Source organism: Odocoileus virginianus, chromosome 5, assembly GCF_023699985.2.
Source record: "Odocoileus virginianus isolate 20LAN1187 ecotype Illinois chromosome 5, Ovbor_1.2, whole genome shotgun sequence".
Classification (NCBI taxonomy): domain Eukaryota; kingdom Metazoa; phylum Chordata; class Mammalia; order Artiodactyla; family Cervidae; genus Odocoileus; species Odocoileus virginianus.
The window spans coordinates 20,692,979-20,712,586 of record NC_069678.1 but is presented as its reverse complement, the minus strand read 5'-3'; the positions used below and the strand labels follow the sequence as shown (position 1 = coordinate 20,712,586).

Sequence of the window (19,608 nt, the reverse complement as noted above, 5' to 3'; positions counted from 1 at the left end):
TAACTCTAATTTTGATTCCAAAGAGATTATTTGTTATCAATATTTGGCTGACACACCTACAGCTCAAGATTTAAAATCAAGCAGATGAGAATCACAAGGTGGTGCTATAGTCAGGTCTTTGTGTGGAAGAGTAAGCTCTTCCACACAAAGCTGTTATTTAAAAATGAGATTTTTAAGTCACCTCTCCCAGCTGCACTCACTCATGACTGTTGGTGAGAGTGTGAATTAATAGAACTTTCTTGCAAGGCAAGTGACAAATTAAAACCCTCAGGTTCTGCCCTTTTTCTTCATCTGCATGAGGAAGAGGAAAGGAAATCTTCAGACCATCCTAATATACCTTTTAGAAACAGAAATAGTGTCATCTCATAGACATATCTGGGGCATTTATTCTAAAAACACTTTTTTAGAACTGATGGGAAAAAGATTCTACCAATGAAACATCCAAACATACTAGCCAGCAACCACAGTGACAAAATTCTTGCAAAGTTGTACTTAAATAAAAAAGACTTTCTCAAAATATGCTATAATGCTATAGACTAGCTGAACAGTAACATGAACTAGTTGATTTATTCTAATACAACTCTAGATCGCTGGCTCTGAAATGCACAGAAATAAGCAATAGCACTAGAACCTTTCTAACGAATTATGCAAAGGATTTAGAATTGTGATTATCAGGAAAATAAATTAAAAAAATAATACCTAAAACATCTCTATACATTCAGATGCAGCAGCATCATGAGTCATAACTAACTGCTTTAGTCACCCAAAGGTGGAATACCTTTTTGAAATTAGAGGAGGTTTGGAATCTTAGGGAAAATAAAATGAATTAGGCTTTTCTAATACATTAAATTGAAAATAAGTTCATACTCAATCACTGTGCGTTTGTACTGCTTGACATCCTCATGCTTCTTATTTATTCTGAACTGTGCTGTGGCAAGTTTTTCCTTCTTCACAATCATCAGTCTTTTAAAGGAATTTTCTTCAGTCTTCAATTTCTTCAATTCTGACTCATCACTCTCAATTTGGTCCTCCAAGTTCAGGCTCTATATTTTAGGAGGTGTATTTGAAGTCAATACAACAAATTAGAATTTACAAACAAAATAAAGGACTGTCTTCGAGGATGAGGTGTAATAAAATACAATTTCAAAATGTGATAAAACTGTTTAAACACTGACTCAACAAAAGAGACAACAGGAAGGCACAAGGGATACTAAGAAAGAATGTGACACCTAGTGAGGTGTGTCATTTTATCAGCAAGGACCAGGACAGAGGAACATATCAAGATCAGCCAGCAGGCTAGGTTTAAGGGGGTGAGGGTCTGAATTAAAGGTGCAGGAATAAAGAGGAGAAGGGAGACCCTAAAGACAATCTCACCTTCCAACCCCTTCTTTCCTCAAAAGAGAAATCTTTCATCGAAATCTATGTTAGTGATCCTGGGGACAGTCTGGATTGGGATGATGAAGTGAAAAGGCTTTTCACGTTTCTAGCCTGAGAAACTTTAAAATATCTCTTTATATACCCTAGCTATAGTGTTAGGCAGTAAGTTGGCACTTTATGCTTACTGACTAGAAGATCATTTCCAACTGTCAGAACAGGTTTAAAATTCCATTGCTTTTTCCCAAAATATACATGGCAATACGCTATGTTAATTAATTTATTATTCATTTCATCTGAAGAATGGGTCTACTACTGCTATGTTTAAAAACAATACCGTTTTATTCCTGAGCATACATTGCCACGTCTATTATACTGTAGAATGATCCTGCTTTTCTCTAAGAAAGTAGTTAACAGAAAGTAAAAGCAAACCCAAGGGACTATAGTAAACTACTACATAATAAAAAGGCATAAAAATTCCACACAATACAAACCTCCTTTAAGATAGTGGTTAATTTTTCTCTATTATCTGCAAGGTCCTGTATTTTCTTTTGATATAACTGCACTTCCAGCTGACATGAAGGCAGGCAGTCAACAGAGTCTCGATAGATTTCATATTTTTCCATCACTTCTTGCTTTGAAAGAAAAAAAAACACAGAAACCAGTTTGACACTCTCCTTTATGAAACTGCAATAATGTCAATTTGTTTGCTCTTAATTTCTGTACTTAATACTGAAAGCTTAAGAGCAAAGAACAATTAAAGTTTCTAGGTCAGTAACAAAGCACTATTGCTGACATGTGTCTGAGCACATATAATTAGGCTTTCTAATTGTTAAATATCCTTGAACAAAGGAAACATGCCATAATTTTACTAAATCACTCATTGAAGTACCTTCCAAAGGTTATTCGTAATGATTTTAAAAGAGTTCATTTCTGCTAATACTCAAACTACTCCCAATTACTCCTGGACAATTATATTACCAATTACAATCTTCCTATTCATTTGTATAATTATTACTACAAGTCATTTGTTCAAAAAGGTTAATTCTTCTTCTAAAATTAGGAAATGAGCATATGTTTACCATAAGCACTGCAATAATACAAAGGCTTCTTTCCGAGTCTATCCCTTCTTCCCACTTTATTAACCAGTTAGATTTTGTCTTTAGTGAAATGCTTAATCACAGCACTGCTCATTTTTCCATTAAGCTGTCTTTTTCCTACTAATTTGTAAATACTCTTTTGTGTCTTTGAACATTAGGGATATAATCCCTTTACCTATCATATGCATTACATATATGTTTCACAGGTCTACTTTTTTCTGCAGCTTTTGCGTTTTCAATCTTAATTTTAAAATTCTATCCAAGATATCAATGTTCACCTAAAACTGTTAAATTTTCAATCCAATTAGAATTTATCTTTGTAAATGGTACAAGGTATAGACCCAACTTGCTTTTTTCTTCTAGATGAACAGTCAATTGAACCAAAATTGCTTATTAAATAAATAGACCTCAAATACTTAGATCTATTTCTGGGCTCTCACTACTGTTCTATTAATTTTTGTCTAGTCTCATGTGATAATTCTCAATTATCAGAAATGACTTAAATAAAAAATTCAGAAACTCTTTTTCAATTAATAGTTTTAAAACCTTTCCTCATCCAAAAGTCTACAAGCAATAAATGCTGGAGAGGGTGTGGAGAAAAGGGAACCCTCTTACACTGTTGGTGGGCATGCAAACTAGTACAGCCACTATGGAGAACAGTGTGGAGATTCCTTAAAAAACTGGAAATAGAACTGCCATATGACCCAGCAATACCACTCCTGGGCATACACACCCAGGAAATCAGATCTGAAAGAGACACGTGTACCCCAATGTTCATTGCAGCACTGTTTATACTAGCCAGGACATGGAAGCAACCTAGATGCCCATCAGCAGACGAATGGATAAGGAAGCTGTGGTACAAATACACCATGGAATATTACTCAGCCATTAAAAAGAATTCATTTGAATCAGTTCTAATGAGGTGGATGAAACTGGAGCCCATTACACACAGTGAAGTAAGCCAGAAAGATAAACACCAATACAGGATATTAACGAATATATATGGAATTTAAAAAGATGGTAATGATAACCCTATATGCAAAACAGAAAAAGAGACACAAATGTACAGAACAGACTTTTAGACTCTGTGGGAGAAGGCGAGGGTGGGATGTTCTGAGAGAATAGCAATGAAACAAGTATACTATCAAGGGTGAAATAGATCACCAGCCCAGGTCGGATGCATGAGACAAGTGCTCAGGGCTGGTGCACTGGGAAGACCCAGAGGGATGGGATAGAGAGGGAGGTGGGAGCGGGGATCGGGATGGGGAACACATGTAAATCCATGGCTGATTCATGTCAATGTATGGCAAAAACCACTATAATATTGTAAAGTAATTAGCCTCCAACTAATAAAAACAAATGGAAAATAAATAAAAAGGAAAAAACAAAAAACAAATCACAGAAAACATTTGAATTCACCAATAATACTCCAGTGTGTATCTCTAACACAGAAAGGATGAAAATAAAATAAAACCACAGGAGCTAAAAAAAAACAAAACAAAAAACCTTTCCTCATAAAGGATGCTAAATTGTCTACCCACTTCTACTTCTATCCCCTCCTAAATCTATCTCCCACTGTGAATTCGTAATTTTTTTAAACATAAATCATACCATGTTCCAACATCCCCAACTCATAAGTTAGCCAATGGTGCACTCCTGCTCTTATGGTAAAATCCAGCATCCTGAAACACCTGCCCGTTACCTATTTTTCCATCATCATCTCATACCATTCTCCTTCTTATACATCATACTTTCTTCCTTGAATATAACTTCCTCCCTACTACTTACCTCATACAATTGGCACATGCTGCTGTTCCCTTTGTCTTGAATGCTCTTCAAAGCATAAACTTACTAAGATAAGCTCTTCATCCTTCAGATGTAAGCATAAATTTTTGCTTCCTTCCCATCTTTACCTCTAACTTTCACAATACTAAACTAGAGTACTCTCATTATGCTTTGTTGAAGCACCCTATGTTATTTAACTTCCCTGGTGGCTCAGAGGGTAAAGCATCTGCCTACAATGCAGGAGACCCAGGTTTGATCCCTGGGTTGGGAAGATCCTCTGGAGAAGGAAACGGCAATCCACTCCAGTACTCTTGCCTGGAAAATCCCATGGACGGAGGAGAGTGGTAGGCTACAGTTCATGGGGTTGCAAAGAGTCGGACACGACTGAGCAACTTCACATCACACGCTATTTTTTATTTATTTCTCTTTTTGATGCTTAAAAAACAACAACACCGTTTTTAGAGCAGTTTTAGGTACACTGCAAAATTAAGCAGAAGGTACAGAATTCCCATATACTTCCTGCCTCCATACATGCATATCCTACACTTTCTCATAGTATATAATTTAAAATTATGTAACTGATTATAAAATTAACACCATTCTTCCTTAAGATAGAGTGACTAAGTCTTATGAGGACAAATCAGTTCTGTTTTTGATCACCCAGGGCAAAAAAAATTTGTTGCATAATTAAAAAAATGTCTTGAAATTATACTTCTTTTCTTATATCCACTTTAGAGAAAAGCTAAAAATTAGAGACAAGGGCAAAAAGTCTAAGAGGGAGAGATGTACAGATAATTTGGAAATTAGAAAATTAACACATGATTAAACAAGAGTTACTAAAAAATAAAAGAGGGACAGAAGAGCATTAAAATAAAAAGAAAACTCACTCTGGAATTTTTAAGCTTCTGGACTGTATCTTTCATTTTTTCTTTATAATTCTTAACTTTCTCTGGAGAATCCACAATTTTTGTTTTCAAATTCTCTTGTATTTCTTTCAAAGAAACCACCGACAATTTTAGTTCATTCTGTTGAAAAAACATTTAAATATATTAGATATAATAATAAAACTAGTGATTTGCCACTATAATAATGAAAAAGGAAAAAGAAATTGGATCTGATTTTGTTGTAGTCAGAACAACATACTAAATTCTAACCGTATCACTTTCCGGCTTGACCGCTCACATTTGTCTACACGCCAAAGGTCAGGCTCCCTTGTACATCATGGAGCTCTTACTCTCCTCTCTGGTGTCATCTTCCACCAGCTTCCTGCTATGCCCTTACAGCCCGGTAACTCCAGTCTGCCTTATGTCTGGACAACTACAAGTGATCTCTTTCTGATCTCAGAACACTACCATCCAATTCCTGTACTGCAAATCAATCTCCATTAACCTCTGAGAATTCTCTTCCTACCTACTCTGTATTTTTCTATAAACAGTATAATCATGTACATGATAATCATAATTATGTATTTAATATGTGTTTCTGAATTAACTGAGTAACCTGGGGTTGTGAACAGTTATTTTTGCTTTCCCACAACCCAAAGAAAGTAATAGCACTGAGAAGGTACTCAGTATATGGTTATTGAACTAAAACAAATTTCCTTCTCCTGAATTTTAGACTATCAGGGGAACTGAAGTCTCTGAGAACTCTCTTACATAACACAAATTCAGTCCTATGAAAATAGAACAAAACAGCAACAAATAAGTATATGCATCTATACATGTGCATGTAATAGCACAGAAAAAGGACTGGTAAGGTATAACCTCTAGGGAAGGTTGGCTGAGAGAAGAGGGTCTTTCATGTCTCTCTCTCTCTCTAAATATATATATATATTTTTACAACAGGAATGTATCACTTGTATAATTTGTCTAAATTATTTTTAACTAAAATTTTTTTAAAAAGTTCTTACTTTTTCATCAACTAACTCAGAAGCCAAAACTGAATGTTTGAAACAATGTATTTGTCATTTTATTATTAGAATTTAGCATACCACCATGTTATCTACTCTTTTAATACCCTATGAAATTAAAGATCATTTTCCTTACATTAGTACTGACTCTTTATCACTTTTAGTCCCTTCACAAAGACTCTAAAATTTGATATTATATATCACTACAAAGTGATTTTATTTTAATATAGATTTAAATGGGACAGAGAAATGAATAAAATTGAACCATAATCAATACTACTCTGATCAAAACATCTGGCAATAAAAAGAGTGATAAAAAAATAAGGAATATATTATACTAAAGTAAATTTCAGATAGTTATAAAATATAAATATCAAAATAATAGGGAAATCATAAAAGTACAACGGGAAAATATGGGAAAAAATGAGGAATGAGATAGGCCTTTCTATACAAAGAATTAAACCCAAATGTAGAAGGCTATGTCTATCAATTTTACTACATAAAAACATGAACCTTCTAATAGGAAAAAATGATGAATTTGAAAGACAAATAGAGTTAAAACCCCTAACTCATGGAGGTTTAAAAAAAAATGAAATTAAAAAAGAACATAAACAGGTAATTCACAAAGTAAGAAATAATAACAAACCTCTGAATAAGGTGGTCTAAATCACTGAAAATCAAAAAAATCAAAATGAAGATGAGACATTTATTCCTCTATAAGAATGACACAGATTAAAAAGGAAAAAAAAACATAAAAATATCCAATTTTGACAACACTGTAGAGAAAGGAATACTCTCATATTCTATACTGATATCTTTTTAGAAGTCAGTTTGGCAACATGGGCCAAATTTAAGTGTAATTCTCTTTAGCCCCAAAACCCTACATTTAGGAATCTACTAAGAAAAAAAGCAGCCTGGTGGGCAAATATAGATGTGCATGTATAGGTGTGTAGCACACACATGCTATTGTTCAATAGGAAAAAAATAGAAGCAATGTGAATGTCTATCAACAGGACACAGGGTCGACATTAAGGTGCAGTTATCAAAATAATGGAGATCTACATAGACATGATAACTTTATACTATAAAGTGAAGAAAAGCAGGTTTGAGTCACATAGAGTATAATATCATTTATGTAAAATTACACATATATATGTATATTTACTTAGAGAAATGTAATCTGTGACATGTATCTGATTGTGTGGTGAATTTGTAGGTGATTTTCACTTTTGTCATATATTTCTGTGTTTCTGTATTTTTTACAACAATAGCCATCTATTCTATTGGAAAAAGTTAAATTAGCTTCACTTAAAGGGAAGAAAGAAAGAAACATTTAATAATAACGCACAGTTAAAATACTCCTACACACAAGATTCAAACCTTATATGCTAGTTAAATGAAAAGATGCTTACCAAACGCTTGGTTTTCTCTGAAATATCTGACTTCTTTTGTGAATTTCCCTCTTGCAGCACTATCTAGGGAAGAAAATAAACAACTATTTTACAGTGATTCAAACAGATTTAAATTTAGTCAATGCTTTTTCACAAAATAGAAGTCAGAAAGTAGAGGAATTAAACAGATTAGACCAGATATTCTCAAACTTTCTCTGTTCATTATGACCCTAAGGCCAAAATAAACCCCTAACAGATCCTTTATTGGGTCATTAAATTCCAATAACTGAGTATTCATTCCCTAACAACTTAGTAGCCCCTTGAAAAAGTAACATGCAAATTGAAAGAAAAATACTATTTTTATGTTATTCTTAAACAGCTACAACTACTTCCAAATTGGATGGGAATGGGTATACTATAAAAACTAAGTACTGTACACATCTTAGAATCATGAGTCACTGGCAATTTTCATTTTCTGTTGCATGATAATATTCACACAGCACTTGGCTTTTTATTATGCCAAAAGCCAAAAACCCAGGTTCAAAAGATATGAAAGGAAGGTAACATGAGTTCACGTTGAAACTGTGAAGTACCTTGAGCTAGATATTCCAGCAGTGTATGACAGATGCTGAATGCTGTTTTCCTTTAAAATTTAAAATATCCTGAAGCACCCTCGCGGGCTTGCTGTAGCACCCAGGGTGCTTCATTGCACAATTTAGAAACATCAGGATTAGATATAGAAAAAAATCTTAATTCTAGTCAACAACATCACATATACCTTTGATACCATCAATAATCAGTTATTAAAATTCTGTTGACCTGGACGACAGAAATATATATTCATTATAAGATGAACAAATGGATGCAGCAATATATCCTATTTGTTTAGTAATTGAAAGTAATGTGCTGTTAGCCCCTCCACATCACATATTCAAAAAACTTTTGAAAAAGATCTAAGGTGTCTAACAATAGACACCATTTGTATTTATTTATTTTATTTTTAATATGTAATATATAAAAATATATATTTATTATTATTTACTTAATTGGAAGACAATTACGTTACAATATTGTGATGGTTTTTGCCGTACGCCAGTATGAATCGGCCACAGGTATACGTGTGCCCCTCCATCCTGAACCCTCCTCTCATCTCCCTCTCCACCCCATCCCTCCAAGTTGGATACCCGGGCACGGGCCTTGGGTGCCCTGCTTACATACCGTTTTTTGACGAAACTCTTGATTCAGCGATTGCTGCAGCTCCTGAATATCATCTGAAAGCTGCTTGAACTCTGCCTGCTCTTCAACTGGGACAGAACTGAACACAGCAAAATAAGTTAAAATAAGATGTATAAAGTTCTTAACCTTGAAAGTCCAAAAAAGGTCTCTGCTCTTCAACAACTTAAATGAAAAAAACTATCTGCTTTCATGTTTCTGAATTCTCATCCTTCCACATGACAGTAATTTAAAATCCTTGACCTGGACTCTACTACCCAGCAAAAATAAAAGTCAGATGAGCTCTTTAAATCCCTGCCACCAATCTATGCATGGTCTCATCTGCATACACATCTACCCTCACTCCACTCCTCACTTTAGTGCTGATCCCATCTTTCGCGGGCTCTCACTTCCTCACACCTCTCTACTGTATCATCCATTTGTTTTGCTCCACAAATCCTTCCTAAGAGCACTTTCACATGTTCTAGTCTCTTCCATATGAATGGTCTCAACTTTAGTTTTTGATATGTGGTAGAGAATTGTTACTTTAATTTTCCATTTCCTTGACTGCTATTGAGTTTAATGATTTTTACGTATTTTTAATGGTATTTGCACTTAATCCTCTGTAAATTCCTTGCCCATTTTTAAAATTATTTTTTCCCATCAGTTTGTAGTTCTTTGTATTTTAGGAATACTACATGGGCATCATTAGAGATTGAAACACTTTGCTGAAAATGTTGCAAATTTCACTTCCAGTCTGCCATTTCTCTTTTGACTTGGTTTATCATAAATTTTGTTGTTGTTCAGTCATTAAGTCGTGTCCAACTCTTTGAGACCCCCTGGACTGTAGAAAGCCAGGCTCCTCTGTTCTCTACTGTCTCTCAGTTTGCTCAAATTCACATCCATTGAGTCCTTGATGCTAACCATCTCATTCTCTACCATCCCCTTCTTCTTTTGCCTTCAATCTTGCCCAGCATCAGAGTCTTCCAAGGAGTTGACTCTTTGCATCATATGACCAAAGTGTTGGAACTTCAGCTTCAGTCATTCCAATGAATATTTGGGATTGATTTCCTTTAGGATTGACTCATTTGATCTCTTTGCAGTCCAAAGAACTCTCAAAAGTCTTCTCTAGCACCATAATTTGAAAGCATCAATTCTTCGGTGCTCAGCCTTCTTTATGGCCCAACTCTCACATTCATACATGACTACTGGAAAAAACATAGCTTTGACTTTATGAACATTTCTCGGCAAAGTGATGTCTCTGCTTTTTAATACTCTGTCTAGTTTGTCACAGCTTTCCTTCTAAGGAACAAACATCTTTTAATTTCATGGCTGCAGTCAACATCCACAGTGATTTTGGAGCCCAAGAAAATAAAGTCTGTCATTGCTTCCACTTTTCCCCTTCTATGTGAAATGAAGTGATGGGGTCAGATGCCATGATCTGCTTTGATGTTGAGTTTTAAGCCAGCTTTTTCACTCTCCCCTTTCACAACTGTCAATGGGCTCTTTAGTTCTTCTTCACTTTCTGCCCTTATAGTGGTATTATCTGCATACTTGAGGCTGTTGATATTCAAACACTGTGCAAACTTGCCATCTTAAATTGTATTATCTGCCTCCTACTCCCAGTCTTTTCAGTTTACTGCTGTCTCTAAAGGCAGTTTATGCCAGAGCAGGCTGAAAACAAAGTTTTTAACTGAGACAGAAAAACCCAAAACATCAACATATTAGAAGGGATAAAAAAATCCTTTTGTTCAAAATCAATATACATAAAGCCAAGAAATTATAACCCTTAAGTGATTTCTTCTCTTATCTGACCTTTAAGTCAAAACAAAACAAACGAAACAATAAACCTCAGCTGAAGGAATAAAAATTTTAAAGAATTAACTGATCTGAAGGAGAAAGACAGTCCTGTCAGCTACTGCTTACTACATAAGATAAATAGCACTAGATATAATTTAGGAGCATAAGTTAATGGCTCTAAACATGTCTGGCTAATGTGCTAACAACAAAAAAAGAAAAGAATATATTATGTGTATATCAAGAGTTAAAAGAAGCAAACGCTAGCTTTCCTTCTTGAAAAAAGGTCAGCTTAAATACTCTATTTAGTAAGGAAGATAAAAGAGATGAAGTAGACTGTAGATTGTAAAATACTCTTTACCTTCATTTTGCATTTTGAAATTGCATTTATTTTATTTGTAAATTTCCTACTTACTCAAGTCTTTCCAATTTCATTAATGCCTCCTGGTGTGCAGTATTTAACTGCTGCATTTTGTCCACAGAAGATTTCTATTAAAGCAATTTTAACAATTTAATATTAGCATTTTTCAACATCAATCAGTGATGTGTTTAAAAAATATCCAGTACTCGCACACTCTACAACTTTCACCATGAGAATTAAGAAATTTAAGAAGGAATTAGGCACCTATGACAAATGAGTTAGGAATTTCTTTACTTATTCAACATACAAATGTTGAGTTCTTAACACAATTAATCATGGTGCTAGGTACCAGGAATAACTCCCAAGAAGACTAACTTGTAGTTCCTGGACTTAGATAGTTCAGTCTCTTTAACGAGTCAGAAAAATAAATATAAAACTATACAACTTTTCATAAGCCTGAATATAATGACATTCAACTCAACTTGGGTAATGTCTGAGAAGAAGTATCACAGAAGGTTCATAGAAATGATAGAAGTCTGAGCCATATCTTTAAAAAAATGAGAAATTAGCCAAGCAAAATTGTGTGTTAGTATGTGTTGGCACACACATCTGTATGCTTTGGAGAGTATTTGATGTTTAAGTGGTATAGAATGATCATGATTTGTAGAAGGAAATATTTATCTATGTAGCTCAGTTGTTCAAGTACTAATTCTCTGATGTTACCCAAGTGCTTTTCTAAAAGTATAGTACCCCAAACTGAGGGCAGATGGGAACAAATCACACAGATGACCCAAAATCTTTCCAAATTCTCTAAATTGTTGGTAAAAGGAATTTAAAGTGATTTACTTGATTCTTATAATGCAATGCTGAGCAAGCAGATGAACACCTAATTAGGCCATTATTTAGAAAGCAAATATAAACTTCAAATTTCTCAGTTATTTAAAGAACATTACACTATCTATTAAACTCTAAAGAAAAAGAATTTGATTATCACTACTGTCTTCCCCCTCCATTTTCTAATAAAGGAAAAGGAGTCTCTGGTACAAAATTAGAATAAAAAACCCAGCCTCTCCCTAATGATACCAAATAGAAAAGAAAATCTCATTCTGAGATAACCTTACTAAATTTGAAATTTCATATAAATATGTAAATTTGATTCTAATGGCCATAAAAAATTTAGTTATCGTGACAACCATTTCAAGACATATTATTGGTGCATAAATGATGTTACTGATCTGGTATATGACCCCCAAAATACATTTGAATCTTACATATTGCCAAAGAAATTCCATATATGTCTCACGGCATGCTTCTCGGAAGTGAATAAAGTTGATAATGCCACTTAAAAACCGAGTTGTCCGTTTTGCCTCTAAAAATAGAAAGCAAGCCTTCTTAAATAAATCTTTGAAACAATAAGTGAAAATTTATTTTCTTCCCCCATAAATTCTGCTTATAGTATACAGAACAAAAATATTTGTATGCTGATTAACCAAAGTACAGAATATCTGCTCTAACTTAATGATCACAATTATCTTAATAAAAAAAAAAAAACCCAAAAACAAAAAGCAATTTTGGCCATGAGAGAACAGAGACCAGATATACTATCCCATCCTAAACAACCAGAAAACCAGATAAAAAATATAAAATAACAAGTTGTAGACACTGAACTATAAGTAACATATGATAGCAATTTCCAAGAAAGGTAAATGAGGTGAACCCTACTAATGCTCTAGCCTACCACTTGAGTGAATTTTCAGGCTGTATCCTGGGGGAGATCACAAACAGAACTCTTGAGTTTTGCTGAGACATGAAGAGAGAATTAAGAATTTGGAGAGAACAAAAAAATTAGGATTTTTAGAGTTTAAAGAGGCCAAGGAAGCTAGAATATATAAAAACTCTATCTTCTTGACTCAGCCTTCATAAATATAGTCTATAAATACATTCTGTTGGTTTAGGAAGGTTCAGAAAAGCAATAGCATTATAAGGACAGAAAGGAGAGACCCAAATCAAACTTTTACAGCTGAAAAATAAAATATCTGAAATGAAAAATACACTAGATAGGATTAACAGCAGATTATATCTATAGATGAAAGGATTAATGAAACTGAAAACATAGCAATAAAAGCTATCTAAAATAAAAGCCAGAGAGAAAAAAACGAACAGAATATTTAGGAACTTAAGGACAATATCAAGCAGCATAATAAATGTGAGTCCTACAAAAAGGAATGGTAGAAAAAACTTTTATAGAATAGCTAAATATTTTCCAAATTTGACAGAAACTTGAAACATAACCAGGCTTCCCTGGTGGCTCAGATGGTAAAGAATCTGCCTGCAATGCAGGAGACGTGGGTTCAATCCATGGGTTAGGAAGAGCCCCTGGAGGAGGAAATGGCACCCCACTCCACTATTCCTGCCTGGAGAACCCCATGGACAGAGGAGCCTGGCGGGCTACAGTCCATGGGGTCGCAGAGAGATGGACACGATGGAGTGACTCACACACACACACACACACAAACATATCCAAGAACTATAAACATATCTAAGGAAGGGGGACAAAAATAAAAGCTTCAAAGGAAAACTTATGATAAAGAGAAAGTCTTATTAAAAACTGCCAGACATGAGGAGAATCAAGAGAGAATAACTTCAGGCTCAGTAAGCAATTAGTTTGGATTATTAACTTTCATGAAGAAACAGCTGATCACACCTTGGACTTACATGACACAGGGAATTGGAGCTGAGGTCCCTATAAGATGTGGGACTCTAGAAAGGTTACATCCTTAGTGAAATGGTAGATTAAGGGGAAAAAATGCAGGGAAATGACAAAGTTAGTAGTGTTTCTGCATTGTCTCTGTGAGGAAATAATCTCCTCTGAGAACTCTAAATCTTGGACTCATTGCCATAACGATTTTTATTTTAAACTATATATTTGATCTAAGAACTATCAAAATTAGGCATTTAGATAAAAAGTGGTCTTTGACCAATGAAATCCTGAAATAACTTCCAAAAACAAAAGATATCTCAGAAGGGATGTGGCCTCAATTCCCGAAGCCAAAGAGTCACAGGACTACTCTGTTGAAGATAAAATTTAAATTTATAATCACAAATGCATGTGTGTGTGTACATCAAGTACAGGCAGGATGTAGAGGAATTGAAACTACCACACAAACATCTATAATAAAGCCATGGGATGCAACAAAATCAAGGCTAGAGGGAAATTTATAGCACCAAACATCTATGTTAGGAAAGAAGGAAGGTCTCAATTGATGGCCTCAGCTTCTATCTTTAAAAGACTAGGAGGAAAAAAAAAAGAAAAGCAAACCCAAAGTAAGCATGAAAAAAGAAGGAATAACAATGAGCACAAAAACCAATAAGACAAAAAACAGAAATAAAATACCTAAAAACTAGTGAGACAAAAAGCTGGTTCTTTCAAAAGATCAGCAAAATTGATAAACCTCTAGCCAGACTGATCAGGGAGAAGTAAATGAATGAAGAAACAAATAACTAATGTCAAAATGAGAGAGGGGACATCACTACTGACCTCAAAAACATCACTACTGACCTCAATGATACAGGAAAAATATGAGCAACTTTATGTTAATAAATCTGTCCATTTAAAGTAAATAGATAAACTCTCTGAAAAGGTAGCCTACAAAAGCTCAACTTAGTAGCTCTAGAAATAACCAGCATAATCCTTTATTTATTGGAAAAAATAAATTAATAATTCACACCTTCCCACAGAGAAAACTCCAATCCCAGATGGATTCACTGGTGAATTCTACTGAACATTTAATAAAGAAATAATACAAGTTTTACATTAACAATCTCTGAAAATGAAAAAAGGAATCTCTGTAAACTCATCCTGAAAGGCCAGCAATATCTTGATATCCAAATTTGTCACTGCAGTAGCATTACAAAACAAAAAAATACAGACCAACAGCTCTCATGAACATGATAACAAAAACACAACAAAATATTAGCAAATCTAATTCAGCAATATGTTAAAAAAAACTACATCATAACCAAATGGGATTCATCCTGAATACTAAGTTGACTTAACATTCAAAAATCAAACAATGTAATCCAGTATTCTGAAGAAGAGAAAGCACATGATTTTCTCACCAGATGCAGAGAAGAAATTTAACAAAAGTGAACACCCACTCATGATACAAAATACAAAGAGAAGTTGCTTACCCTAATAAACGCCATCTAAGAAAATCCTATAACTAACATACTTCCTGATAAAAGCCTAAATGCTTTCCCCTGAAGAATAGGAATAACACAATGATGCATACTCTCAACATTTTATTCAACATTATGCTAGAAGTCCTAGCCACTGCAGAAGGAAAGAAAAATAAGTAAAATACATCTAGATTGGAACGATGTAAAACTGTCTTTGTTCTCAAACAACAGGACTGCCAGTGTAGAAAACTCTAAGGAATCTATTCTAAAAATCTATTAAAAATAAGGTCACTATATAAAAAACAATTGTCTCTCTACACTAGTAGTGTCCAATCAATTCAAAATTTAAACTGAAAGAAACATACAACATCACTTACAGATAAATTTAACAAAATGTATATGACCTGTACTCTGAAAATTATAAAACACAGTCATAAAAAACTAAAGACAACCTAAATAAATAGAGGTATAAACACTTGGATCCCAAGACCTAATATTATCAAGTTGTCTCAATTATCCACCAAATGAACTATATATTCAAAGTAATCTCAGTCAAAATTCCAGGAGATTATGGAGAGTAGAGGGGCACAAAAGTGACAGGCTAATTCTAAAATTTACATGAAAATACAAAAGAGCAGAACAACTAAAACAATTATGAAACAGAGAACAAAGTTGGAGAACTTAAACACTGCCTGATTTCAAGACTATAAAGGCTAAAGTAATCAAGGTAGTATGGTTGGTGCAAAGACAAACATAGATCTATGGAGCAAAGACTGAAGGCAGAAATATATATATTAACTGACTTTTTAATGCAGAATTTTTAGAGCACTTTAGGTTCACAGAAAAATTAAGCAGAAAGTAGAGTTTCCATGTATTCTATGTCCTGATACAGACTACTCCACTATCAACATCCCCCACCTGAGTGGTACATTTGTGACAAAAGATGAACCTACACTGACATGTCATTATTAGTCAAAGTCCATAGTCCACATTAGAATTCACTCTTGGAATTTACGTAAAAATCCGTACATTCTACAGATTTTGACAAAGGTATAATGACACAAATATAATACTGTATAACTACAGTATTATACAGGATAGTTTCACTGCTGTAAAAAATCCTCTCTGCCCTGGTTATCCATTCTTTCTCCCCCCGCAGTCCCTGGCAAATAATGATCTTTTTATTTTTACTATCTTCATAGTTTTTGCCTTTTTCAGATTGTCATAATTGTAATAGTACTGGAAATAGCATTTGCAGACTGACTTCTTACATTTAGTGATATGCATCTAAGATTCCTGATGTCTTTTTATTGCTTCATAACTCATTTCTTCATAGCACTAAGCAATATTCCCCTGGCTTGATGTACTAGTTTATTCATTCACCTACTGAAGGATGTCTTGCTTGCTTCTAGGTTTTGACAATTATGAATAAAGCTGCAAAAAGATGTCAGCAGGTTTTTGTGTGGACATGAGCTTTCTAGATGTTTGGATAAATACCAAGGCACATGACTACTGGGTCACACAGTAGGGATACACTTAGCTTTGTGAGAAACTGACAACTGTCTCCCAAGGCTGCTTTGCTATTTTGCATTCCCACAATCGAGAAATGAAAATTCCTGCTGCTCCATATCCTTCCTCATCAGCATTTGGTATTGTCAGTGTTTTAGATTTCTGCCGTCCTAATAGATGTGCAGAATGTACACTTTTGACAAATGTGCCAGGGTAGTTCAATGGCAAAAGGATAATGAGTGGTGCTAGAATACTTTGATAATCATATGCATAAAGGAAAAAAAGTGAACCTTGCCCTTAGCCTCACATGATATACAAAACTTCATGCATTAAATAATAAAGGCTGAAACTATAATATGCTTACAGCAAAATAAAGGAGTAAAATTTAGCCAAATAAATACTTGAGGCCAAGATTTTCTGACAGAATGCAAAAAATAGTTTTATGAATGATGATAGAAAAATTAGAATATCAATTAGAATATTCAAATTATTAGAAATTCAAAACTCAAATATATTTTGCTTTTGAAAAGACATGGTTATGAAACTGAAAAAGCAAGTAACAGACCAAGGGAAAAATCTGCATAACACGTATCTGATAAACTACTTGTTTCCAAAATATCTGAAGAAACCTTCCAACTCAATCATAAGACAAACAATTCAATTTTTAAAAAGTAGCTAAAGGATTCAAATAGATACTTCACCAAAGATATACGGATAGCAAATAAGCATATGAAAATTTACTCATTGTTATCTAGCCATGAAGAAGACGTGAATTGAAACCATGAAACATAACTGGACAGTCTTTACGTGCATGAGGGCTCAGTCATGTCCCACTTTTTGTGATCCATGTACTGTAGCCCGCCATGCTTCTTTGTCCATGGAATTTTCCAAGCAAGAATACTGGAGTGGGTTGTCATTTTCTACTCCGCGTGATCTTCCCCGACCCAGGGATCAAACCTATATCTCTTGTATCTCCTGCATTAGCAGGTGGATTCTACACTACTGTGCCCAGAGACAGCCTTTAGCATGTCAAATTAAAAACCTACAGTATCAAGTACAAGGAGGATGTAGAGGAACTGAAACTATCACATATTGCCAATGAAATTCACTAGAGCTTTACGATACAGCCACTTAGAAGAACAGTTTGGCAGTTTCTTGAAAAGGTTAAGCATGTGCTTATTATGTAAACCAGCATTTCCACTTTTAGCATTTATCCCATCTGAACGCAGAGTTCCAAAGAATAGCAAGGAGATCACTTCCTCAGTGATCAATGAAAAGAAATAGAGGAAAACAATAGACCAGAAAAGATTAGAGATCTCTTCAAGAATATTAGAGATACCAAGGGAACATTTCATCAAAGATGGGCTCAATAAAAGACAGAAATGGTATGGACCTAACAGAAGCAGAAGATATTAAGAAGAGGTGGCAAGAATACACAGAAGGACTTTACAAAAAAGATCTTCATGACCCAGATAATCATGATGGAATGATCACTCACCTAGAGCCAGACATTCTGGAATGCAAAGTCAAGTGGACCTTAGGAAGCATCACTATGAACAAAGCTAGTGGAGGTGATGGAATTCCAGTTGAGCTATTTCAAGTCCTAAATGATGATGCTGTGAAAGTGCTGCACTCAATATGCCAGCAAATTTGGAAAACTCAGCAGTGGCCACAGGACTGGAAAAGGTCAGTTTTCATTCCAATCCCAAAGAAAGGCAATGTCAAAGAATGCTCAAACTACTGCACAATTGCATTCATCTCACACGCTAGTAAAGTAATACTCAAAATTGTCTCCAAGTCAGGCTTCAACAGTATGTGAACCGTGAACTTCCAGCTGGTTTTAGAAAAGGCAGAAGAAGCAGAGATCAAATTGCCAACATCCGTTGGATCATCCAAAAAGCAAGAGAGTTCCAGAAAAACATCTATTTCTGCTTTAGTGACTATACCAAAGTATTTGACTGTGTGTATCACTACAAACTGAGGAGAATTCTTAAAGAGATGGGAATACCAGACAACCTGAACTGCTTCTTGACAAATGTGTATGCAGGTCCGGAAGCAATAGTTAGAACCGGAAATGGAACAACAGACTGGTTCCAAATAGAGAAAGGAGTATGTCAAAGCTGTATATTGTCAACCTGCTTATTTAACTTATATGCAGAGTACATCATGAGAAACGAGGGAATGGATGAAGCACAAGCTGGAATCAAGATTGCTGAGAGTAATATCAATAACCTCAGATATGCAGATGACACCACCCTTATGGCAGAAAGCAAAGAAGAACTAAAGAGCCTCTTGATGAAAGTGAAAGAAGAGAGTGAAAAAGTTGGCTTAAAGCTCAGCATTCAGAAAACTAAGATCATGGCATCTGGTCCTATCATTTCATGGCAAATAGATGGGGAAACAGTGGAAACAGTGACAGACTTTATTTTGGGGGGCTCCAAAATCACTGCAGATGGTGACTGAAGCCATGAAACTAAAAGATGCTTGCTCCTTGGAAGAAAAGTTATGACCAACCTAGACAGCATGTTAAAAAGCAGAGACATAACTTTGCCAATAAAGGTCTGTCCAGTCAAGGCTATGGTTTTTCCAGTAGTCATGTATGGATGTGAGAGTTGGACTATAAATAAGGCTGAGCACTGAAGAATTGATGCTTTTGAACTGTGTTGTTGGAGAAGACTCTTGAGCATCCCTTGGACTGCAAGAGATCCAACCAGTCCATCCTAAAGGAAATCAGTCCTAAATATTCATTGGAAGGACTGATGCTGAAGCTGAAACTCCAATATTTTGGCCAGCTGATGCAAAGAGCTGACTCATTTGAAAAGACCCTGATGCTGGAAAAGACTGGAAGGTGGGAGGAGAAGGGTAGAACAGAGGATGAGATGGTTGGATGGCATCACTGACTCAATGGACCTGAGTTTGAGTAAACTCTGGGAGTTAGTAATGGACAGGGAGGCCTGGCGTGCTGTAGTCCATGGGGTCACAAAGAGTTAG

General features: G+C 34.9%; 1 protein-coding gene across 3 annotated transcripts in view; it reads right to left on the bottom strand.

Moving 5' to 3' along the window:
• Positions 1-19,608, bottom strand: part of NUF2 (NUF2 component of NDC80 kinetochore complex) — a 38,465-nt gene that overhangs the window by 10,209 nt on the left and 8,648 nt on the right. For all 3 annotated transcript variants that reach the window (XM_020887554.2, XM_020887553.2, XM_020887555.2), the window contains exons 6-12: positions 12,201-12,298; positions 10,984-11,057; positions 8,778-8,874; positions 7,581-7,643; positions 5,147-5,284; positions 1,869-2,009; positions 868-1,043 (exon numbers count right to left, since the gene is read on the bottom strand). In XM_020887554.2, the coding sequence (XP_020743213.1) occupies positions 868-1,043; positions 1,869-2,009; positions 5,147-5,284; positions 7,581-7,643; positions 8,778-8,874; positions 10,984-11,057; positions 12,201-12,298 (787 nt within the window). The remainder of the gene's footprint in view (positions 1-867; positions 1,044-1,868; positions 2,010-5,146; positions 5,285-7,580; positions 7,644-8,777; positions 8,875-10,983; positions 11,058-12,200; positions 12,299-19,608) is intronic.